The sequence below is a fragment of the Carassius carassius genome, chromosome 18 (assembly GCF_963082965.1).
Source record: "Carassius carassius chromosome 18, fCarCar2.1, whole genome shotgun sequence".
Classification (NCBI taxonomy): Eukaryota; Metazoa; Chordata; class Actinopteri; order Cypriniformes; family Cyprinidae; genus Carassius; species Carassius carassius.
The window spans coordinates 18,887,141-18,913,428 of NC_081772.1; the positions used below are offsets into that span (position 1 = coordinate 18,887,141).

The 26,288-nt window shown below is 36.7% G+C and overlaps 2 protein-coding genes across 4 annotated transcripts in view; one reads left to right on the forward strand and one right to left on the reverse strand.

The window, feature by feature from the left end:
* LOC132092611 (trafficking protein particle complex subunit 8-like) overlaps positions 1–21,808 on the reverse strand; it is a 41,186-nt gene extending 19,378 nt beyond the window's left edge. For 2 of the 3 annotated variants that reach the window (XM_059498914.1, XM_059498913.1), the window contains exons 1-14: positions 21,511–21,808; positions 18,094–18,288; positions 16,298–16,381; positions 11,741–11,830; positions 11,162–11,336; positions 9,684–9,837; positions 6,354–6,438; positions 5,980–6,245; positions 3,155–3,270; positions 2,928–3,078; positions 2,714–2,814; positions 2,225–2,330; positions 1,947–2,078; positions 1,455–1,679 (exon numbers count right to left, since the gene is read on the reverse strand). In XM_059498914.1, coding sequence (XP_059354897.1) covers positions 1,455–1,679; positions 1,947–2,078; positions 2,225–2,330; positions 2,714–2,814; positions 2,928–3,078; positions 3,155–3,270; positions 5,980–6,245; positions 6,354–6,438; positions 9,684–9,837; positions 11,162–11,336; positions 11,741–11,830; positions 16,298–16,381; positions 18,094–18,288; positions 21,511–21,667 — 2,037 coding nt within the window. In that variant the 5' untranslated portion in view covers positions 21,668–21,808. The remainder of the gene's footprint in view (positions 1–1,454; positions 1,680–1,946; positions 2,079–2,224; positions 2,331–2,713; positions 2,815–2,927; positions 3,079–3,154; positions 3,271–5,979; positions 6,246–6,353; positions 6,439–9,683; positions 9,838–11,161; positions 11,337–11,740; positions 11,831–16,297; positions 16,382–18,093; positions 18,289–21,510) is intronic. The other variant, XM_059498915.1, reaches the window with a different exon arrangement.
* Positions 21,809–21,817: 9 nt separating this feature from the next.
* Positions 21,818–26,159, forward strand: LOC132092613 (uncharacterized). The gene is made up of 8 exons (XM_059498916.1): positions 21,818–22,536; positions 23,064–23,166; positions 23,263–23,354; positions 23,429–23,740; positions 23,815–23,865; positions 24,680–24,788; positions 25,245–25,352; positions 25,478–26,159. Exons 1-8 carry the CDS (start codon positions 22,454–22,456, stop codon positions 25,544–25,546), a joined length of 927 nt encoding a protein of 308 aa, XP_059354899.1. The 5' UTR covers positions 21,818–22,453; the 3' UTR covers positions 25,547–26,159.
* Positions 26,160–26,288: the final 129 nt, after the last annotated feature.

Genomic DNA, 26,288 nt, shown 5'->3' on the forward strand with positions numbered 1-26,288 from the left:
ACTACAGTGATTTTTCCAACTAAGCTTAAATAAAATAAACTTTAAATATTAGATGAACCAATTAAAATCAGAAAAAAATTGGCAAAAGCACACAAAAAGAAAAGAAAATCTTATTATGTATTCAGGCCGGGTGCTTGAAGGTGATGGTGTTCTGTGGACCAGAACCACCCAAAGCCAGAGTGTTGATGAAACCGACTCAACCCAACGATGATGAAAGAGCAGTCTCATGTAAAGACAGACCGTTAAACTCAGGGTTAAAGTCTGATTGCGGTGGGAAAAAAACTGGGTCAGTGACCCGAATCTGACACTACCAGAGTCTAGCTGCTTTCTGAGAGCGAAATAAGATGAAATGCAGGTTCAGTGTGAATAAAAATGTGATTACTATTTGATTAAATAGCAAAAATCCCATGTGGAGTAACCCATCAACTAAAAACAGTAATAATATAAAAAGTAATAATATTTTCCTTACATGCCATTCAAAAGTTTGGGGTAGGTACAATTTTTAATGCGTTTTTGAAAGAGGTTAGTTTTTCTCGCCAAGGCTGCATTTATTTAATCAAATATACAGTAAAACTCGAATACTGTGAAATATTATTACAATTTAAATTGACTACTATTATACTGTACTTGAATATAGTTTTAACATGTAATTTATCCCTGTGATGTCATTATCCTTATCCTTATCATCATTATCCTTCAGAAATCATTCTAATATGCTGATATGATGCTCAAGAAACATTTCTTAATATTACCAATGTTGAAATCAGTTGTGCTGCTTAATATTTCTGTGGAAAATGTTTTATTTTTTTTTGGTTTGTTTTTCAGGAATCTTTAATGAATAGAAATTTGAGAAGAAGAGCTATTACTTTAAAAAGAGAAAAACAATTATTTATTAAAAAAAAAAAAAAAAAAAAGAATAATAAATACTGACCCAAACATTTGAACAGTAGTGTATAATCCAAGGTAAAAAGTATTTAGTACAAATATCATAAATTAATCATTTAGAATAAGCAATCGTTGCACTACATGACTTTGATTTGCTAGACAAAAACTTTTCACATTTTTATAATATTTTAATAAAAACGCCATCGTTTAATCAAGAGACTTTTCGTCATTACAATATCAGAACACTTGTACCATTCTAACAATGAATTGTGAAGTGTTCATTATAAAAAGCAAATATGATTTTCAATTTTAAAAGTTGACTAAAGACCCATTCCCACAAGGTAGATCATAGTAGACTATAATGTTTTAATAATTGCTCTAATTCTATGAAAATAGGGGTTCACATCACTGCATTAATGATAAGGACACAAAAGGACTGTAACATTATCCAGTTGATTTCCAGCCGGAGCTCAAGCATATAAAGTGGCAGATGACATAACTGCAGCGCTCTCTTAATAAACAGAATGTCATAAGCCAATCATAAGTAATGGGATTCCGTGTCTGCTAACCTTGTACACATAGAGGTATTCCCTGAGGAACGCAGCCTGCTGTACAGCTGACTGTTTGCTGTCGTTGATGAGAATGTGCCGGAAGGCGGCCACTGCGTTCTCTGGCTGCCGTAGCGTGAAGGACTGCCGACCAATGGTGAAGTTGATGTGATCTTCAGCCAGTGTCCAACTTTTACCTTTATACACCTGCAAAGCCTGGCAGTAGCACCTCAACGCATGTCTCTTCTGTAACAGAGAGCGAGAGAGGGACTTTGTCAACCTACTGACATCATGTTCAAAGAATGTGCCTGGATCCGTGAGAGCACTGCATGTTACTGCAACACTCAATAGCTTCACAGCTGTTAAAGCAGCTTTTGTTTTATTCAAGGCAATAGGCCGCAAACTTAGATGAGTCAATCAATCTACATCATTTCCAGCAGGATTTCAGTATTTGTTGCTCACTGATTCAGTGTAAAGCTGACAGATTTGTGTATCTTGCATCTGCCATCATACCTGTCCAGCTTTGCTGAAACGATGACCAGCCAGTATCATGTGGAAGGCAAACTTCCTCACCATTGGGCTGCGCATGTTAATGAAGCAGTGAGCCGCCTGCTCCAACAGGAGAGCACTCCGCAGATCAGAGTCCTTTCAGAGAGGGAAAGAGGCAGTGAAGTGAACTGGGTTTTTCTCAACAGCGAGTTTGAAGCAGGACACCTGTTTGAAATGCCCCGCTCTAAGTTTTCAGATTTAGATGGGACTCAGAAACGCTGTCAGCTGGGTCTTGAGCTCACCTCACTGGTCATCTTGATCAGAAGTGTGGCAGCATCGGAGTATTTGGCCTGACTCTTTAAAATCTCAGCACTTAAAAGACAACACCGCTCAGCCAATAGCATGTTTCTGTGACACAGACAGCAAGAACAATGTCTTAGATACATTATACGCATACAGCACATTTCCAACAACGTCTGAATGATCTTTCCATCAAGTACTTAAGCATTTAAACAACATAAACTGATGTCTGGCCTAAAAACAGAAGCAGCAGTTCAAATTTATTTTAAAGCAATAAAAAATTTAAAGCCATAAAAAGTAATATATGGCCTAAAAATGAATGCAATTATAATTTTTTTATTCATTAGTCAAAAAAAGTGGAAGCAAAAATGAAAACTGACTGATTGATTTATTAATAAACCATTAAAACAATTAAGAAATTTCCAAAAGTGGTGTACAGTCTAAAAAAAGTAATTAAATGAAATCAAATGCAGGCGAATGCTTGTTCTTACTTGCACACTTCTCTGTAGGTCTGAATAGCCGTGTCCATATAGTGTGCTGGGTACGGCCTGGGTGCCCCGCTCTGCAGAAAGGCAGCGACAGCAGCCATCTCCTTTAGAGACAGAGACAGCAGACAGTCAGTCTGAGACGAGTTCAGACAGTATTACTCTGATCATCCACAGCAGATGGATGTGGAGCTCGTTGCGACTTTGGTGTGCCTCTCACCAGCGCTCCTGCAGCATACAGCATGGCCTGGTCAGAGAGGAAGTCCTTCTTGGCAGTGTGGTAACAGTTGTAGGCCAGCTCATAGTGTTGAATGAGGAAGCAGAGGTCGGCCATCTTTCTGATCTGAAGCTCTGGAGCCTCTGAGGGATATCTGAAATCATCACACAGGTCAAGAGTCAGATAAGATGTAGTAAAGAGCAATTTTATTTATACTTCAAGTCACTTACAGCAGCCCTGCAGTGTTCTTTAGTTCAGCAATACTCTTCTCTGGGACCTTGCCTCCACCAAACAACTTCTTAGTGGCGGAAAAAAGAGATCGGCTCAGACCTTTCCTTGAGACAAGCTAGAATGAGAGAGATAGAAAGATGAAGAAAATGAAAGAAAAGAGAAGGTCAAAAGCTGTATTGGAAATATATATAAAATATGTTTGTATTACTGTCAAAAGGTTGAGGAAATTAATATTAATAGACCCTTGACTCTTGAGTAATTTAAGCCTATTAGGTGAGGTTTATTTTGAAAATATGAAAACTTTTATTATTTATCTGCATATTAATGATAGGAAAAAAGCTAATAAATCTACAACAAAACAATGGAGGAATGAATTATAACTAATTACAGCCAATAAGTATTAATCATAAAGTTATGCATGTAAGGAGAGAAACAAATATATTAAGATGTTGGAGTCAATGTTAAATAAAATATGAGATTCTAATGTATAAGAGGTTATGTACTGTACAATTTAAATAACAAATGTTTATTTGTATTTTTAATTTCTTTGCTCCGTTAATTTTGCTAGTTTATTTTTTATCCGATTATGTATGTATTTAACACATTTAATTTTACTTTTGCATGAACTTACTGTATCTATATACATTTTCTTTTTTCCAAAAGCAATATATAAAAAATATATAATACTAATATGAATATATTTTTAAGAAACTGATCATTTTATTCTATGCATTAAACTGTAGAGACATGTATAATTTGTAATGTTAAAAAAGATCAACATTCTATTTCTTTTTCTTTTTACTTTCTATTCATGAAAGAATCCTGAAAATGCAAATGTTTTCAACACTGACAATAATCAGAAATGTTTCTTGAGCAGTAAATCAGCCTATTAGACTGATTTCTGAAGGATCAAGAAACGCATTCTCATCCCAAGGCGTCATATACTGACCCTTGTGACATTTCGTCAACATCCTACGCATATGGCACCCTCTAGCGTCAATATGAGACACAGATTATGGGTTAGGGTTAGGGTTAGACTGCTAGGTGGCGCCTTCTGGCCCATATTTATCTGCGTCTAATATTGATGCTAGAGGGTTCCATGTGCGTAGGATGTTGACGAAATGTCAAAAGGGTCAGTATATGACGCCTTGGGATGAGAACGGTCTGGATCAAGTGACTGAAGACTGAAATAATGATGCCGAAAATTAGGGCTGGACGATTAATCGATAAATAATCAAAACCGAAATTCATAACCTCTAATCAACATAATTTTCCCATGTCGGTTATTTCAGTTTTTAATCCTGTTAACACTTCCCCAATAAAAGCATACTAGCGCGTGTATAGCCACATGACTCTGCTCTCCAGTCAGTGGCATAAAAGCAAAGTGGTGTGAGCGGTGAGCCTTGCGTCTTCACTAAACCTTGTCAGTTGTATTTGTTTTATGGTTTGGACATTCAAGCGATTAGATGAACGGATGTGTATTCTTATATCGAGCTACCATGTTCGCGCAGCTGCATTGTGGCACGAACACTCATAAACAGTAGATGTGAAGTTCACACGCACAGAGGAACACGGAAAGTAGTTGTCAGCGCTGTAAAGTAGCTTAGAATCTCCAAACTTATTATAGCATGTTTGTGCGCAGCGCACATGAAGCACAAGCGCATGCACAGAGAGCAGCGGTCGCGCTGCGGGTTCCCGGTTTGTGTCCGTTCTCAGACTATTCTGTGTATTTTAACTGTAGAAAAGGTTGTTCCGAGTCGAAACTACGATACTGAAAACTACATCAGTATATCATCATAAAAGCAGCCGTTTTTGTCTTACGTGAACATAAACAGATGAGAAAGAAAAGTATTTTTGCTAAAAGAGACAACAGCCTAATAAACGTGCTGCCTGTCATTAATGTTAATCAAAGAACAAAAGAAAATCATTCACTGATCTTGACTGAATATATTTAATAACTTTACTTGATTAATCTTTATTTTATTTATAAAAAGAAAACTATGCAGTGTTTTTAAAGTTTTAATTACAGTTTCTGTACCTGAAATTTAGTTTAGTTGTATTTATTTATGATATTGTTAATTGATTTGTTTGATCCTTTCTTATTACTGACCTATCTTATTACTTGTCTTTAACACTTTAATATTTGAAATTTATATTAATCTTGTTGTTTTTGCTATGGTATTTTTTTTTTATCACAGGCAAAATCCTCTTGCAGTGTTTTGTAGACTGATGATTTTTGCTCATGTTATTCAGCTGCAACAGAATGCTTTGTAAAAATGTTTGACATCGAAATGTTTGACTTGATTTTTTTCTATTGGATTTTTTATCTTATTGGAATCGAAACGAGGAATCTATAAAATTCAAATGATACCCAACCCTAGTAAGAAATGTTACGAACATAGATAAAATAACTGCTGATAGTCAATCATATTTACAGTACAAACCTTGTCAGTGAACTATGAGGGCAAAAAAAACAAAACCGAAACAAAATAATTGTTCATTAATCATAATCGAGGCAAAATGTTCTATTAATCAAGGTTTTGATTTTAGGCCATAATCGTCCAGCCCTACCGAAAATCCAGCTTTTCTATCACAGGAATAAATTACATTTTAAAATATATTAAAAATAGAAAAAAAAAAAGTTTTTCAAACTATTATTTTAAAATATTACAATTTTACTATATTATTGATTAAATAAATACAGCCTGGCCGAGAATAAGAAATCCCACATCACCAAACAGGAAAAGAGAAAAGAAAAGAGTGAATCATTGCAGAAACTTGAGATGAATTAGTTGTAATATACTGTTGGTGTGTGTTTATGTACCTGGTCGTTTAGCTGCCGTATGTTCTTCTCGATGTGTGGCAGTAATCCTCTGAAGGTAAACTCCTGGATAAACTGCCGGATGTGGTCGTGGTCGTTCAGGGTCAGGCAGGTTCCTCGAGGGGTCGGGCTGGTGTGAGAGGTCCCGCTGGCCTGTTTTTGAGGTCTCGTCTCATCCACATTGTTTACAGACTGACTGGCATCATTGCCAGGGTAAACAGCATCAGTAGGGTGGTCCAGCTGCAGAGGATGAGTCTCTGAGACGCCGTCTGCAAACACAAGAGGAACATCTAATTAACACTAGACAATCATTTCTCATCAATATGAGGCTCATAAGCAAAATCCCTGATAATGGGGTTCAACTGAGCCAGACTAACCTCTAATGGATGGATCAAGACCATCTTCCTCTGCACCAATGTTGTTTTCATCCGCATTACTCACTGCAGATTCTTCATATAGCTCCTATAAAACACCACCAGGGATAAGGAACATTTAATTCGGCTGATCAAATTCAAAGAAATCTAACATAGTCATATCTCTATGTCAGTCTATACATGTTGGAGGAAACAAATAATTTCATTAATTATCATTATTTCATGTCATCAGATAAGTCTCTAACTTCAATCATGTAAAAACTATTTACACATAGCAATCAAAAACTATTTTAGTTTTACAAAATAATTCATCACATTCACTGTAAAATAAATATGATCTGCAATTGTTACCTTAAACACATTAATGCATTTATGTTGATTCAGCGACATTAAATGTTTTTAACCAGCTAACTTAGATGTTACTATTTTTACGCTAAACGTTTTTCAGAGTTGTTTTGCGATAACTGTGTTAAAATATAGAGCGATTATTAACTTTTGAATAGGACTTGGCAAAAAAAAAAAAAAAAGTTTTTGTATAAATAGTTTTTTTTTTTCAATGATGTTGATTCGATATCAATTCTCAAAAGCTGTGAATTGATCTTTTCCGATATTTATATCAGCAAACATTTAAAAGAAGATCTGATAATAGTGAATCTTTTCTTTAGTCTTCTCCACTAGAGGTCACCCTCTTTTTTACCTTGCGCAATGTTACAACAGAAAGCCTGTCACTCATTCAGTGCTTATCATGCCGGAGAGACTGTTGACAAGATCCAAGAACAAAGCGTGATTTCCAACGCTCAGGTAAAATTCTATAGTAATACTACAAATCTGTGGAAGCATTTGACACCATGCGTAAAGGCGCCATAATTTCCGTAATGAATGAATGAATGGCGGATGTTCACACAAGCGCGGATGATGCTCGCAATGTTTTCAACCTCTGTCGTCTCACTGTGATGATATGAATACACAAATTTCATCCCAAGCTGCTCTGAGAGTCACTTCATTAGCATTTTATTGTTTAATTTGACGAAACTACCGTCATATCACATACACAGCAGCTGCGAGTTCCTCACAAAAAAACATCAAAATAAAAGTTTATTTAAACATGAAGAAACTGTCAAAAATATATTACTATTTAGCAGTCTTAAGACTATGTAATAACAATTCTACTACTAATAATAAATATTAATAATTCTTTATTTTTAAAGGAATAATCACATTTCTTTTTATTTTAACTGTAAACCTCTATTGTGCAGCACTTTGTTTGCCAGAAAAAAATAAAAGGATTTTTTTTATTTGATTAGGATAAATCAAATTTGTGTATGTTTGTGTGTGTGTGTGTGTGTGTGTGTGTGTATATACACCAATTTGATTTATCCAAAGTTTTAAAATAGAGGCCCGTGGCTCTTAATTTCTTTTTATAAATTCACCATTTGTAAACTGATGTTTACTGTAAAAAAAAATGTACATTTCAATAGCATTTGTATAAAAACTATATTCACTGAATGTAATAAAAAATTATATGAAAAATACATGAACAATCGAATCGAATCGGGACATCAGAGTCGATATCCAGGCCTTATTTTGAATAATTTTGTAAAAATGACATTTTTACAAAAATGTAAAAGAAAGGGACAACTGACTCTTTAAATGGTTTCAGCTGACAAAAGTTTGTATTATAATTCATAATATTTGGTAAATTAATTTAAATTTTGATGACAATGGTGGAAGAACAGTATAAACATCTATATTATTGTGTAATGTGTTTAAAGGCAGGGTAGGTAATAAATTTATAAACAACTTTCTTCCAAATTTGTTTAAACTTTCTATATATATCAATGCATAATTAAAATGTAAGTACTCTGATAAAAAGAGTATAAAAATCGAGTGACTCTAGACCGTTTAATCTGTATTAAACACAGCTCATTATTTCCATTTCGGGACGAAACATAGGATTGGCTTAGGCAACTGTCACTCTCTCGCAACCATGGCAACCACCCTTTTGCCACACATGACCTGCCCACTTGCGCGTGCACGTTTGATTTGAGGAATTCAAGAGGCAGGGGAGTCCTAGGAATACCAAAACAATGGCAGAGAAACAGCAAGCAAAATTCACAGTACCAGCCTATGCAGTTAGTGAAGGCAAACCAGGCAAAAAAAGGAAGACAGTAACAGTACAAGAAAAGGCAATGAACAAAAAGTCTTTGGATAAACAAAGAAATAAAACGCGAGTTTATATCGGCGTGGCTTTCCAGCGATGGCGAGAACTGAGGGAACTCAAGGGGCTGAAAAGTGACTCCTTGATGGCTTTATTTCTGCTGGACAGGTAAATCTTTCTTTTTGTATTTTGATCATACATATTTTTTTGTTTATTTTTTCATGAAGCATGTGTCATTAGCACACGTAGCTGTGTAATATAGCTCATATAACATTACTTAGCGAGCCATAGTAGAGGCTTTGGAAGGAGCCCAGAAGGGAGGGGGTGGAGTGAATGGAAATAATGAGCTGTCTTTAAAACAGTCGTGAGAGGTCTACAGTCACTCGATTTTTATACTTTCTTTTTCAGAGTACTTACATTTTAATTATGTATTGATATATAAACAAAGTTTAAACAAATTTGGAAAAAAAGTTTTTTATACATTTTTTACCTACCCTGCCTTTAATAGTATTTTTATATTTGTGATGAGTCAGCTGCCTCCCCCCCAATTATCATCGGCACCTCGTCCTAAATCGTCGCCCTTCACCAGGCTCCCGACAGGAGTGGGTGTGTGAGAGGAGGGGTGCTGGATGACCCAGGGCTGGCAGTGTGTGATGGGGCACACCTGAAAGAAATGGAGCCTCATCACCGCCGCTGTTTAAAAGCCCAAAGCGCCTCTCCTCGGGAGACCAGTCTCTTCCCTGTGCATACACACTGGTGTCCAGGTGGGTCCAGGAAGGGTGCGTTGAGGGATTCCCGCGCCACCCGAGACATGAGCCGCCAGACCCGTGGTCCGGACAAGAACTGCACCAGTTTACACGGCCATCAGGCCAGGATGCTGGGCAGTCCATCCCCTGCAAGCGCAGCGGCCAACGAGAAGGATGCCAGACTCCGCCCCTTAACTGGACCCTTCCTCCATGAACACTGCCCGACCCACATGATATTTTTTTCCACCATGGTCCATATATATAATTGTTTAAATATATCAAAATATTGCACTACACTCGAACCCCGAATTTGCAAGGTGTACTTGATCAAGATCTAATTCTTGGCCAGAATAAGCTGCTTTGTGGACCAGACCTTCTGATGGTAATCAGAAGTTTATGAGTTGTATGTTCAGAGGTTGTGGTACTCACAGGGTTGTGTATGCTGGTCTTGTGTAAGTACTGACTCCAGGGGTCCGGCATCTGTTCGTCCGCAACAGTGCTACCACTCCGGGAGTTTATCTTGAGCAGATAGCAGCCCTGAGTACCATACCGCTGTTTCATGTCCTCGTAAACAGAGTCCGCCCTGAGAAACACAGAGATAGATATTAATAGTTCTATACAATCATAAATATATATGACAGCCTAATCCTTCTCCCCACAGTCAGGTTATCTTCTGTTCATCAGACCTTGAGGCTGCAGGCAGCACACGATTACTTTGATTGGCAACTTTTCTACATGCAGAATTCAGAAGAACTATACATGCAGAGGAAGTGGAAAGAAATGCAAGCAGCTGATGTCAGAAATTAATATTCATAGAAAAACGCTTTCCAAATGCAGTTCATGTAACCTTTAAGATTCATTTTTATTCTACTCATAATATGTTCTCTAATTAAATGTACGCAATCACAAAGAGGAAGCAGAAATGTTTTCCCTGAAAAAAAATCCCTAAGGCAGGGTTTGATACATGTTCCCAGTGTTAATCAACTCTGTTCGTTTAATTGCAGAATCAGAACAAGCAGTTGGAATATCAAAGCTTTGAACTGCATATTGAATAAAGAGCATTTATGATTCACTAGGTGCTGGTAATTTAATCAAAAATACAACCATCAGCTAGAGTCTTAAATATATTTTTAGTAATAGTAACAATGGATCATGAGTGAACGCATACTCTTGCACGCATAGATCTATGCAAATGCAAACAATAACACTAACAAAAGTACTTCTAGATCAAGAAGCTATTACAAATATTTTGTCTTTTTTTATTATTCAACCTTATGTCGCTTCTGGCCAAAATAGTCTACAATCCAGAATAAAGCCTCCACCAGTAGAAAAGTCCATCCCCTGTTGTCCTCTCACACCAAAATCCACTGGCATATTTGTTTAGATTTTTTTTTACTTAAAAACCATGCTTGATCGGTGCATATTTCTCTCCTGATTCAGACAAGATGACTTTTTCACTGAAGAAATATTATAGATAGAGGAAGCATTGGTTTAAGCTAAAAATGTTGATGAATTGTTTTCTTACAAACACAGTTTTTCACTTCACACAATGGTAACTGATAGACAGGAGTCGTGTGGATAACTGTGCATCTTTTTAGCAGCTGTTTGGACTCATTCTGACGGCACCCATTTAATGCAGAGGATGATGAAGTGATGTAATGCTAAATCTTCATAATTTTCTTCTTAAGGTTATTCAAAAATGTTCTTAAAAAACATTAAGAACTTCTTAATAACTTTTCAAGCATGACATTGAAGTGCTCAAATATCGCTGACTGAACACAGAAGCTTCTGCAAGAGTCAATCGATGATTATTCATCAGACTGTTTGGCTTTTTTAAAGGTTGACGATAAATGAAAAACAAGCAACACGAGTACAGGAGAACACTTAAGACAGATGTGCACACACACCTCTGCTCGTCTCCTTCACTGATATCATGGAGCAGGACATAATATTTGAGTGTGTTGGGGATGAACCATTTGGGATGAGTGTATTCCCCACTGTGCTGGATTCGGTGCTGTTCCTGTGACAGCTTGAGAAACTGCTCTGTCGGCATGGCCTCATGGGACGACACCACCAACATACCTGCAGCTGAGTTCAGGAGATCTCACCGAATACAGATGAAAAAAACTGCTAAACTGTGCTGTACAAAAATACATCTTGTATAAAACCAATTAAACCAAACCTCTGGCTGGACTGTAAGTTAGTTAAGTAATCATATTAATGATGTGAGAAGACAAAAGTACTCAAAAAATATATAGCCCTGGTAATCAACAGACTTGCATCAATAGACAGTACTAATTATATTTATTCACCATTTCATTAAATCATTTACTATAGACTCTCAGATACCTCTTGACATTTTATAGCAATCATATGGTCAAACTTTTGATGCGTCTCTTGTGGTAAAGAAAGAGAAGAAATGCAAGCATGAAAAATAATTGAGGAAAAATTATTAGGAAAGAAGAGCGAAGATCTTGGAAGGATACAGGCCAGGTAGTGGCTGAGGAACTCGTGCTCTGATGCTGGCATGGACTGCAGGAAGTTCTCCCGGTAAGTCTCAAACCATGGTGTTGTTGCTGTAAGTTAAACACAAAGAAATATTGTCTCGTTCAAAAACAAGATTATTACAGGCCGCATGACCAACCCTCTTGGCGGAAGAGGAGAAAAGCACACTATGAAAGCCAAGACGAATAGAAAACCCACCAAGAAAATTATATTCCCTGAAAGAAATTATAACAGATAACATTTTTATAGCAAGTCTCTTTTACAGCAATATAACTAACCTAAAAATTTAAGAATGGAAAAAAGACAACAACAAAAAAAAGAAAATCTAACAATAATGTAAATACAGTTCTTCTTCAAAAAAAGTGGCAATTAGAATGCTCTCCCTTATCCTGCAATTATAAAACATAAACATAAGGTCACATGATTGAAGTATTGTGGGCAAAAAAAAGTCTATTGTCTCTTGTTAACAGTGAGGTGACGTACGAATCGCCGCTCATAGTGAAGTCAAACCAAGCAGCTTCACGTTGGTTTATGAAGTAACTTCAACCAGTTGCATAATAATAATGTGGGGAAATCTTTTGGCCTCGCAAGAAATACCTCTGTGGATTCTTATTGAAATTACTAATTTGTCCCACAAAACAATAGAACGTAAATCACACCTTAACTGTCACCCCCCCATTTTTTAAATGGGCATTAAAGTGCACTATCCAAACTAAAATTGCTGTAATTTATGAACACTTTGGAATAAAGTGTTTTAAACAAAAGGTTGCTCTCTTTTTAAAGAAGAAAATTAGCATATGTTGGCAAAAGCTGAATTTTTTCAAAAAATTTAAGTATCAAAAAGTTATAGAAGTTTAAATGTACTATAAATAATATGCGCTATATTAATTTTATTACATTTTATTATAAATATTTTACATAACAGGTTTTACTCTAAAATTGGTATAAAATTAAAGCCTCGTGTCTAAATAAGTTATGTTATAAATTTGAAGTTGATATGAAAAAAATTGAGGTTCCTGTGAGATTTTATTTAGGGCGTCATACCACACACAGCCACTGGGAGTCATCAAAACTATTTTGAATTTTGCTTAATGAATTTTTCTCTAGTTTTCTCTGTGAATTTTACTTCTATCTCAAAATAACCACCAAATATGAAATCATGAGACTCAGACCTTTCCAATGATATGTTTGTTGCCAAGATTATAAAAAGTTTTGGTTCTAGAAGACCGTAATGCATAGTGTTTTATGACACTTGGCCCTGCCCACTAAGGGGGAGGTGATCGCCATTAGATTTTAAAGTACCATTTCCATGGTAAAGCAATGTCCGATTTCAAAATGGTTTTCACGGGATGAATCTTGGGCTTCTAAGCTTTCAAATGATATATGATTTATGATGATTACTAAAAGATTTTATAGAAAGAGAAAACAACAAAAAAGAGTGCCAAGCGTCCCACAGGTGGGACGGTGACAGTTATGGGGTTAAAGGGTTAGTTCACCCAAAAATGAAAATTAGCCAATAAATTACTCACCCTCAGGTCATCCTAGGTGTATATGACTTTCCTCTTTCAGACAAATCCAGTTATATTGAAAATAGTATTTGATCTTTCAAGCTGTTTAGTGGCACTCAGCGGGTGTTGCAGTGCATCAGTCCAGAAGAAGTTAAATAAAAAGCATCCATCCTTAATAAAAAGTGTCTCACACCACTTCGGAAGGTGAACAAAGGACTCCTGTAGCAAATCGATGTGCTTTTGTAAGACAAATAACAATATTTAAAATAATCACTAATCTAGCTAGCGCTCACTGTTATACACGGAAGCAGTTCCAGGTGGATGAAGTATGAGGTCAGCTTTGGGTGAGTTATTTATGGGCTAATTTATCATTTTTACACAGACTTATTTCTGATGCAAAGATTATTTTATTATTCAAAACAACCATAATTGTTAACAAACTTGTACATTGTACTTAATATTTTTATGTAGGAGGGACAACGAAAAATGTAGATTAAAGGGTTAGTTCTCCCAAAAATGAAAATTATGTCATTAATGACTCACCCTCATGTCGTTCCAAAGCCGTGAGACCTCCATTTATCTTCGGAACACAATTTAAGATATTTTAGATTTAGTCCGAGAGCTCTCAGTCCCTCCATTGAAACTGTGTGTACGGTCAGAGACAGTTTATAAGAGACATGCCACTTCCTCAATCTTCAATACAACTATATAAGGAAAACCCATAATGGCAAAGATGGCGGTTGTGTGCACATGTCCCGCCCCTCCCGCTGGAAAGCCAATCATCTGCTTTTAACAGTCAAGCCGGGAAACATTTAAGCCTATCGTCTGGTTCCACTGACGTACGCGCACAGTTAAGGAACCCTTGCGTATGCGTAGTAAAGGTATAACCTGTGGGGAAAAAGGCGTTTTAAACCTTATTTTGGGGCAAAGTCATCAAAATTTTCAGTGATTTTTATCATATTTCACTGCCGTTTCTATACATGCTGTTTTTATGTCCCGGTGACCAGTGAAAGTGCAGTTCTGACTCTCTGCCCATTCATTTAGATAGGAGCTGGTCTTGTTATTCTGAAATAGCTGCCAGGAGGCGTTGCCAAGATGGCGGCCGAGTGGCACGACTTGCCTGAAAGGACTTTGGTACGGTATACTGTCCATGTCCAGAAAGATAAGAAAAACATCTACAAAGTAGTCCATGTGACATCAGAGGGTCAGTTAGAATTTGTTTAAGCATCGAAAATACATTTTGGTCCAAAAATAACAAAAATAATTTTTTGTTGTTGTTGATGTTTTTCTTACCTTTCTGGACATGGACAGTATACCGTACACACATGGTCAATGGAGGGACTGAGAGCTCTCTGACTAAATCTAAAATATCTTAAACTGTGTTCCGATGATGAACGGAGGTCTTACGGGTTTGGAACGACATGAGGGTGAGTTATTAATGACATAATTTTCATTTTTGGGTGAACTAACCCTTTAATCTGTGGTTAAAGTTAATTCTGTTAATACTACCTTTGGATATTGAACATTAATGAGCGTACCCCCTGCAGTAACACTGTTAAAGTTTTGATAGACAGTTTCCTTTTTGTTAACAATAATTATTATTATTAATTTGAAGTAACTTCCATAATTCATTATATCAAGTGATTCAGTATAGCTCTAAGAAATGTGTCCGATGTCTCATAGACATGACCCTAAACCAAATATACATCGTTCCTACTCAGACAACCTACCAGGCATTTTTGAAAATGTGTTTTGAACATCCTAAATAAATATGTAGTAAACAAATATAGTTTAAAAAATCCAACCGTTTAATTCAGGAAACTTTATACTCGACAGAGCATTAGTGTTTTAATACAACAGCAAAAAAAAAAAAAAAAAAAAAAGGAAATTATTATATATATGCTACAAAAAAAAAATTAATTGGTTAACCGCTATTTATGTTGCCATATACAGTGACACTTTGGGGTCTAAATTGGTTTAATATTGCATTATATGCCATGTCACTGTACAATACAGTCACATTTATGGTTCTTTGAAGTAAAAATTACTATAAATGTTATGTTGAAAGCAGTAAAAGGACATTAACAGAAGTCAATTGATGACAAAACATAAGAATATATTTTATTTAAATAGATTATTTTTATTTTGTCATCAGTAATGTACTTATATTTGATGTTATTTAGTTAATGATTATTGCATTATTTTAGTGTTGTGTAATAGCCTGATGGTGTCTTGTCTTTATGACCCTGTGCCCATTTATATATGAGTATTAGCCTTGTTTTATAGACAGCCCACTTACAATAACCCAGACCCTCAGATCTAAGATCATGGTTTTATGATTTTCTAAGGTAAAAAGCAATATTGGTAAATTATATCACTTACTGAAATATATGTTTATAACTAAGTTAGAAATATACAGGCACCAATATGCCAGTTGTAATACTGGAAACATTGTCACATTTGTTTTCACTGTAAACATAATAAAAAGGAACCAATATTTCACATTAAATCAAACCGATGAAAAACGTTAAGATTTATTCTGTTTGGATTTCAGATAAAGTGCATGTAAATTTCTCAACCGCAGAAGGAATGATGGATCTACAGAGGAAAAGAAACTAGACTATAAAGTGAAGCACATTGTAACTAAACAGGTATAATGACTCATTGAACTAAAATCTCACAAACAGACCCCAAACATTTCGGAAACATAGAATTTAACTTAAGTTTCAGTCAAAATAGTTAACTATTTTCTGACTGTAAATTGGAACACTAACTAAGATTGCTAACCCTTTATTTGACAAAGCAATGGACACATCTACCACTGAGAGTTTTAGCACAATGAGTCTCAAACACATAAAGCTAAAGAACCACCACCAACATCCCGAGAAAGCGGAGGAAGCTGGATTGGAAAGAGGAAAGTTGATTTAGTGACAGTTCTGCTACGGAGCGAGCTGGGACGGGATATGAGGTGGAGAAGGCAACTGAGGAAAGCCCTCTCACACACTCCCAGCAAGGGAAGGAATGGAATACCTGTGTAGTACTTGGACGAGCTCAGCTGTGTGAGCGTTTCTTTCCAGTCCGAGTACCAGGGAACACTCGCTTTGACCGTGCGGTCTGAGAGGAGAAGAAACAGGCAGTCTTGTTAAAGCTTATGGACAGGAACCACAGAAGTGTAATGCATCCAAAACCGAAACACAACCCACTCCAAACCCTGCAGATGCACCTGAATTGCATGGTATGGACAAAATGTCAAGACCAATTGCTCTTTGTGTTTGTAAACATCGTCTGGTCATTATAAAAACTGATAGCTACAATGATTGTCTATGATCCTAACAGGAGCTAAAATATATTGGAGTGTATAAATTCAGAAAGCAAATGAGCATTGTTCTAAAATCCCATTTTCTTGATTAGTTTAAACATGGGCATGTTCAGTTGGCACCTCCCGCTGTGAGAAAGCCAATGTGGGAATGAGGGAAACAGGACACTGTATGAAAAATTCAGAGCGTAATGTCATTTATTTTATTGAGAATGTATTGGGTTGTGAAAAGCAATCAGAACCCGGAAAGTGAGTTATTATTTTATTTGAGAAATCGGGTTTTATTTAAGTCTCTTCCTGTAAGGGACTGGAATAATGTCTTAGATTGGGAGACTAAAGGTCAAGTTCATGGTCAAAAGCAGTTTGACATATTGAAAAGGTATCATTAAATCTATACCCAAATCTATTATTATTTTTGTTACATTACTTTATTCTTCATGTAAATCTGCACAATTTTAGAGAGGATGCTTTACGGAGCCTAAAGCAATGCCTAATAGCTACTTAGCTATTGGTTAACCTTAATTTATCCGCCCACCAGTCCTAGATGACATCACAAAAAAAAAAAAAATTGTTTCAGAACTGGAAGACATTATATTCATTACATTTGGAATGATGTGCACTACTAAATTATGTGCAATACAGTGTTAATACTGTAAACTAATCTAACTAATCTAAATCTAAATATAACATTAAATATATAATAGTTAAATAATTATGATTAATTTACTTACTTATAATATAAATAATATATTATAATAGTATATATTATACAAAAATAACTGATACAATAAGACCAGGAATATGTATCAATGCATTTAAGTACACAGCATCAGTTTATGAAACCCCAGCTCTGTAATCAAATTCACATATACAAGTGTGCTACGCTGCTGTATGTTGCATCTTGACGCTGTTCTCATATTTGGGTGCAATAGGTTCATTCAGGTAAAAGGAGGATGCTGCTGATGTAGACTGGTGTGTTAGTGTCTAAGTCTCAGGGATTTGTTGTTAGGCTCACCCAAGTGAAGGGTGTAGCAAAGGATCCCCTTGGGGGACGAAAGAGGGGAACACTTCACGCCCATTACTCAAAGAGTTAACAGCACAGCAGAGCACACGTGTGTGTGACCTAACACACACACTCACACACACACACACACACACACACACAAAAGGAAAGTGTGTGTGTGAAGTTCAGATCTCTTACCAAGAATAAATCCACAGGAGAAGTTGGAGAATGTGGAAAGAAAATGTAAAAAAAAAAAAAAAAAAAAAAAAGATCAGAAACTATGTTAATAGATGTGTAATGCAAACCAAATCCTTTAATTTCATGGACAACTGCAACATTTGGTTCTCACTTTTCCCCTCAAGGGCTCTGCTGCCCTCATCGGGTGCTGATATGAGAAACTACTTTGAAATTAGTCTCATTTATGTAAAAAAAAGTCATTTTCTAAGATGATCACACACACACCCTGCAGAATCTATGATTGTTATAATTATCTATATTAGCACTAACCGCTTATGTTGAGGTCGTAGTCTCCCGCCGTGATGACGTTGGCGGGCGACCCTTCAGGCGGCTGGCAGACAGAAACCGTCTGGCTGAGGAGTCTGTGCAGCTCTGGGCTCTGTGGAGGCTGTGTGTTGATCCCAGTCACACTGATCCGGAGGCCCTTCACCACAACCACCTGGTTATTGGGATCACGCAGGTGACCTAAAGTAAGGAAGAACAAAACTTATAGGTTAACTGGCTGGTGTCAGATTCGTAATAGTGCTACTAATTCTTCTTGTAGCTGAAGGTTTAGTTTTTCCTAAGCAATATACAGGATCCAGAACCCAAGGCTGTTTCCATCTGGACCACAAGTCCTTTATCAGAAAAATTATATTAATATAATTTCTTTACACAAAGGAACTGGGAAAAAAGTTATTGTTAATAAAATGTTTCATATTTGGGATTTTATAACTGAGATATAATACAATGATACATAATAGAATAAAAAATTTTATGATTTTTTTATGAGATCAGCTCAATACAAATGATTTTAATTAATTATTTGCAATTCATTCTCTTGTGGACAGCCCTCCAACAGAGTATTTGGGATTTATTAATTCTGTCTTTTATAATCTATTATGACTTCCATCTTGAAGATCTGAGGAAAATCCAAATATGCAATATGCATGGCCGCCACCCAGCTCAAATATGTTGGCACCGCTCTACCAAACACTTCCCCATATACTCCTGTGGGTTTTCATTCCCCAATTCACATAAGCACAACATGAAGAATAAATGACAGTGCACTCTCTTCATTTGGGTCGACTAAACTGTGTTTCCAGGATTTCTACGAATCTATAACACACTGCAACAAATAATATGAGAAGGCTGTGTCTATTGTGCTACAACAAAATGTGTGCCATGTTTTCCCACAACTGCATGATTCTTAAAAGACCAAAATTGTTGATAAATGCTGTATAGAGGGATTTCCTTCTGTGAATGTGATGTTGTAGCTCAGAAAGCGATTTACAGCAACTGAAGGAACAAAAACCGAAAACAAATGAAACAGGAAACAGTGCACAAAATCCATTTCTGTTGTTCCACAGTAAAATGGAACATGATTAGTATTTTAAATGCTTATAACTGGTTAATAATTTGTTGTAAAACCAACTAATTCTTCATTGCACATGCATTCAAGGCACACATTTTATCACTTCTTTCTTTCCCAGGAAATCAAACCCTTGACATTGGAGTTGCAAGTGTCATGATCTACTGATTGAGCTACATGTGTCCAGTGTTGACTGGGAAAGATTCTGCAGCAAGAAAGTGAATTGGTTTTTTTCCCCTAACTGGTTAACATTTGCAAAGAAGGCCAAAGAACACACACAAAAATACATTTTCTACCCATTTTGTTTCTAACCCCAGGGCCAATAGGAATATTTCATGTTGTAAGGGTGACTGACATTTTTAATGAACCAATTAAAGTGTTTTTGAGGTTTATAAATTAATACTATTATTCAGCAAAAACACAATAAATTTATCAAAAGTGACAGCAAAAAGTGGACAAGTTTACACAAATATATTAAGCAGTTTTCGGTAATATATTAAGCAACTGTTCTCAACACTGATAATAATAAGAAATGTAAGTTAAGCACCAAGTCAGCATGTTAGAATGATTTATGAAAGATCATGCAACACTGAAGACTGAATGATAGGGACAAAAAGTAAATAAAACAGACCAAAAAAGTGCATCTTGGTCGTTCACTGACTACTGTATCACTTTAAACAACGGCAGTCTTCATAAGTTGAGCCAGTTGATCTGATTGTCTGCCTCTTCAGGATTATCCCATATGCTTTACTAGACAGGCTGCTGATTAACAGCACAGGCCCAACACAGACAGTCCAGAGGAAATCTAACCCTCACCGATGAGACATCTGATCTGTGCTGTGTCTGTCTGAGGCTCTGGACAATAAATGGTCAGGTGAGCGGAAATCAGATCAGATTTCACAAACAGAGAGATCAAATTCAGATGAATCCAGGTTGAAATCCTTCCTATCATTTCCCTGAGGATCAGAACTTGTTTATGGAACGGGCCAGAGGGCCTTACACGATCTAGTTTTGTGGCTCCAAAACTTATTGAGGAAGGCCCCACGTTCCTTAACGCATACAGCATTTGCTGACCACTAGAACCCAGAGCCACTTGGTTCACATGGCATGAGATGACCACTAGGGCCCCCAGGTCTCTTTGCACATCGAGCATACTGCCCACTAGGGTCCCAGGCCCTCAGAATGCAGTGCAAGAAAGGGTCCAAAAAACTATATTCAATGTTCGCAACCAAAACCTGACTTTGTTGCTTGAAAAAACGACAGTCAGCAGTGGCTGGGGGGCCTACAAAGACGTCTGCCCAGGGTCCTCACTGGACAAAGATTAGAACATAAAAATCTAATGAACTGCCAACCTACACTAGCATTTTTGGGCATGTCTCTCAAAACTTAGTGAGCTATTTAGACAGCATTTTATGGTGAATTAATAAAAATCCAGTTAGCGGTTTAGCTAACATTAGATAGTTAGTTAGATACCTATCTAGGCATCATTTTGGGGTGTTTCTCAAGACCTAGTTAGCGGTCAACCTAGACAGATTATTCTTGGGGCGTGTCTTTCAAAGATGGTACTTTTGGGCGTGTAAAATTTATTGAGCTACTCATCTAAACAGCATTTTTGGTAGTGTCTGAAAACCTAATGAGATGCCTACTTAGACATCATTTTAAGTGTGCTTAAAATCTTAGTATGCTTGCAGTCCAGAAAGGATTTTTGGGAATGTCTGTCGAAATTTAGACAGCATCTTAGGGTGCATGAATAAAAATCCAGTTAGTGGATAGATGGATGCCTGCTGCCCATTTATTGAAACAGCATTTTTTTGGGGGGTAGTGTTTCTCAAAAGCTAATTAAATACCCATCTAGTTATCATATTTGGGGTTGTTTCTCAAGATCTAGTTAGCTATCAACCTAGACAGAATTTTCTTTTGTTTTGGGAGGGGGCATGTCTCTTTTTAGATTCAGATGGCACTTTTGGGCGTGTATCTCAAAATCTATTGAGCTGCCTGTCTAAACAGCATTTTTTGGGCGTGTAATAAAACCTAATGAGCTGCCTACCTAGCATCACAAGTGTGCTTTAAATCTTAGTAAGAAGGCTTGCTAGAGGGACTTTTTGGGCATGTCTCTCGAAACCTATACTAAACTGTCTAGTTAGACTATATTTTTTAGACTATATAGTTTTAATGGCACCTAGACAGTTGTGGTCAATGTCTCCAGGTAGAAAGCTCACGAAGTTTTGAGACACAGCCCGTGTTTATGTGCAAGGGAGCTGTCTAACAGCCGTCTTATCTAGTGATAATCAGTTGGGATGAGTGATCGGCGGATGTCTGATCAGTTGGCCTCTTACCATCGGACGTCAGGCGGCAGAAAGGCCGCAGCAGCTCGGGGAAGCTCAGGCTGTTTTTGCGGGTCACTCTCTCCGCATCATCGCTGCACAGGACCGCCACCATCGGCACAAACGAGTCCTGGATGAACTCCTGCACTGACTGCACGCACTGAGCCATGAGCGCCCGCCTCCTCTGGTCTTCACCGAGCTCAAAGGATCTGCTGTTGAGTTGAAAACAAACACCTAATTTACTGACAGCCGACGGCAGACATGTTGAAATCTAGTGCTGCCTGCTGATCGATTTTGCCCGAGAAGCTTAGCGACGGTCAGGTGACTTTACTTCCGCAATGACATAAAAGCTCTGCGTCCTCCATAATAAAAGCCCGGGTGTCCTAAATAACTTTTTACTTTTGATACTAAAGATGGACAACGACAGACTGACACACATATATAAACTGTGATGTTAATCCATTTAATGGATTATATATTTGAATTACAGATTAAACCAAAAGTTACAGTTCTGTCCAAGTTAAAAATTACTATTATTCTAAGACTAGGATTGGTTTAACATTGGATAAAACTGTCTATTAAATGGCACAGTTAAAATTGCATTTTTAATCTAACTACATGGATATGCCAACAAAGCTAACTTCACCAAATCAATCAGTTCAGTCTGTTGATTTCACACACAAAAAAAAATGTTCATGAATTGCATAGACATATTTAAATATAGAGTCAATTTCTGTCAATGTCCCCGAGTCACATCATTTAAGATTTGTTTACAAAATTAGTACCTGTCAGGTTAAACCGGTTCTATATTTACCATCATGAAAAGAAAGCAGCTGAAGCACACAGAATACACTCCCTCTTTGGCCATAAGGAAGTAAGACTCTTTTAAACTGCGACCTGAAAGTGAGCATATCAGAAGAGAGACTGCCAGTAGACAGACTAGACAGCAGACGATATGTCCGCCTCAGAGGAAGAGTGTCCTGTATGCAGGGAAAACATACAGAATCCTTCTCAGCCATCTCCATGCTGTGGAAAAGTGTAAGTGTGGCTTATATTTGACATAGATGGGTGATTTTGGTGACTTCATGTGGAAACTTTACAAACACGAAAAAACTTGTGGATCAAACTCTGTGAGGCATTTACATAATTTAGCATGCTAATGTATGGTCTACAATTTTATACAGTAATGCCTTGTATAAAAAATTAGGCTATATTTGTAATATATTTGTACATATAAGTGATTGTAAATTGTAAAGGTGCTTTTGTAGTTGGAAACAGCTTTTATGATGGATGTTTATGTTATTTGCCTTTTTTTCATCTACTATATACATATATATATATATATACACACATGTGCAGTCTCTCCTTGTCCACAAGTGCGTATCATTTCTGATAAATAATCTGACCATTTACTGGCAGCAAAAAGCGAAAGTATTTTTAAAGGGAAATTCCATTACATGATAGGTTTACCAACATTACCAGCTTTGCCAGGCAATCTCTTATCTTGTTGATTGATTATTTTATTGTCTCACCCAGACTCACCTTGTCTCTCTCTGTACTTGCAGAATTTGCCAGCAATGCCTCAGTCAATCTCTTCGATATAGGCTTCACTGTCCATACTGCAGAAGCTCAGTAAACAACCGTGATTCTGCCCGTAATCCATTGGTAGTAAGTTAATACCCTGCTAAAGTGTGTAATAAATATTGGTTTCTCTGTGAGTGGAGCTCATCAAGGACAGCATGCTTATGAATAATTTTGTCTTAGTCTCCTGGTAGGAGGAGTCAGCGACGCCAAATACTGCCGGGGAATAGTCAAGTATTTAATTCAAGAAGACCTGTTGGCTCAAACATACAGAAGTAAGTCTCAGACAAATGTCATTTTTTATTGCCTTTTTTCTGTTAAATAAAAATTCATCATTTCTTTTAAACAGTCTGCTCGGCCAGCTTCGATATTCACTGGCACAAGAGGCAGACATTGACTCTCAAGCCAGTCCACCCAATCAGGCTGCCCGGACACCCGCCCCGCAAAATCAAGCACCTTTCCCTTTAATTTCCTCTGCACGGCCTGTTCCTACACCACGGATAAGAGTTCAACCTGCAAATTTAATCGCTGCCCGACAGCCTGCACCCATTAATGCTGCTCCGAATGGTTTTATTCAAGCTCCCTTGCCACCTGCTCCAGCTCCTTTGCTGCTAAACCCCACCCCGTCCCAGGAAAATTTGCAAGCTGAGCTTGATGACTGGTAAGTCCCATCAAGAGGATAATTATTTTATTGACACTATGGTTTGGATAACTCATATTTAGTTTCATTTACAGGCCATGGCACACGGAGATCAGTCTAATGGGGATGAATCCACAACCTCAAGGGTGAGGACATTACTCACACTACACTGTCGCATCTGGAAAACCCCTTCTAATTAATATGTTTGTTTATTCCAGTAATTCAACAAATCCTAATCTTAAAACACACAATGACAGGGATTTTCGATCTTTTAGATGCTATGGATGCCTAAATAGCATCATCCTTATATAAGGGACTCCCATCCTAAAATTTAAAAGGCAGCTATATATATCAGCTATGTATTTTTATAAAGATCCAATCGAAATAGTCATATACCTGTTCATTTTAATCATGTTTATTATTTATATATTTATTTTTAAATAAATTTATTTATTTATTTTTATTCATTTATTTATTATAATTGTATTGTTATTATGAATTTATTTCTACATTTCTTAAACTGTTTTTCTCTAAAAATGTACCCCCGTTGCGTTCCTCTGGAAACCCCTTTTTTAGATGACTGTACATGGGAAACAGCTCGGAAAACCCCTTACTGTGCTAAATGTGAAAATGAAAATGAAAGGATTCTTCTACATCTCTTGCTAAGTTGGTGCTTACAACCCTTATATCCACAAACGTTCAAAATGTATTGTGAATTCCCATGACATAGTGCACCGTTACACAAAAATTGGGTTATTTCAAAACTGCATGTATTTATTTGGGCTTATCATTTTAGAAAGATCATCAGTCAGATCATTATTAAAAATAAATGTATTTTATTGGCATCTATGGTTCAATGAAGAAGCTTTAACACTGCATTGCACTAAAGGTTCTCTATAGTGGAAATAGTGTACTTATTGTGGATTTATTTTCCTGATTTTATTTTTTTTTTCTTTTCAGTTTAACTGTGAGGACATTTGTCTGTCCGTTCTGCCGGGATGATGGACTTGATGAACTCGATCTACGTGATCACTGCAATGAACATCATGCCAATGACAGCAGACATGTGGTCAGTCACCATTCATGTGTATAGATCATGTGGAGTAATTCTAATATCCAATCATGTCTTGAATTCATGCATGCATTTGAAACATTAATTAGTTCTTTTAAATTATATTTAAAGCTAAAGTTAGTAATTCTTATACCTTTAGCATCAACAAGCTGAATTTATAAACTGTTTCAACAATTTTAAAACTTTTTGGTCTGAATAAACAGATTGCCCCACCACAAACTCACACTATTGGTTGAACCAAGGTGGCAAAGTCTGGCTGGTTGTGATGCTCATACATACACTGCGATGTTTTGATAGCTCTTAAAGTCACAGTGCTACACTTTTCAGGGGGAATCAACCTATAAATTGCTTACTTATATTTTAACATTCCCATATTAAACACAGTATTGCTGACTGTTACAGTAGAAGCAGAGAAATGCTCAAGTTTATTGTGTGCCCTCTGGCGCCCTCTAGGTGTGTCCAGTGTGTGTGCAGACGCCCCACGGTGATCCACAGTACTACAGCCGCAATTTCATTGGCCACCTTAACCTGCGTCACTGCTACTACCTGGATGATATGACTGTAAGTCATGTACATGAACACTAATCAAATAATTTTTCCCTAACAAATGTATATTCACACACACACACACACACACACACACGTATCAGTGTTTAACTGTAATCCTTTATTTCTCTGATCCACAGAACCTCAACCAGACGGATGAGATGAACATTCAGTGTGCAATTCTAGCATCATATAAGGAAAATATTTAGTCCTCATTTTCAGAAACATGACAACACAGTTTTAAGTTTTTTTTAACATCATTAAAACTGCGAAACTGTAAAATCATTAAAATATATGGTATATCAAATATGTGATACATGTAATGTGAAACATGATACTGTATGTGGTTGGAAATATTTTGATTGAACAGAAAATTATTGTGATTAAGGGGTATTTTACGAAGTAATGTGTTGTCATATTCTATCTGATGCATCTCAGGTATTGTTCGTGGTTTTAAAATTACTATTAATGATTAAGCTGCCAAAAACATTTTGCACATTTTAGCTTTCCTTGCACTTTCTTTTCAGATACAAGATTTATGTAACACACACATACGTTTGTGATATTGTTTGTGGGATTTACTTTCTAGGAAAATGTATCAATGAATTATTCAAGTGACACCAGGCTCTGTTAATGTATTTATGCTGCACCCCAATGTAAAAAAAAAAAAAATCCATCACAGTATGTAGAAAATATATGCAATTAAAGAAATAGTTAACCCAAAAAATGAAAATTTACTGACCCTCAGGCCAAGATGGAGCTTTTTCTTCTTCATCAGAACCAGTCCTCTGCAGAGAATGGGTGCCGTCAGAATGAGAGTCCGAACAGCTGACTAAAAAATCACAATAATCCACACGACTGATTAACCTTTTGTACGAGAAGTTGTGTGTTTGTAAGAAACAAATCCATCAAGACATTTTGGGTGACCTGTCCCTTTTAGCCAAACCATCA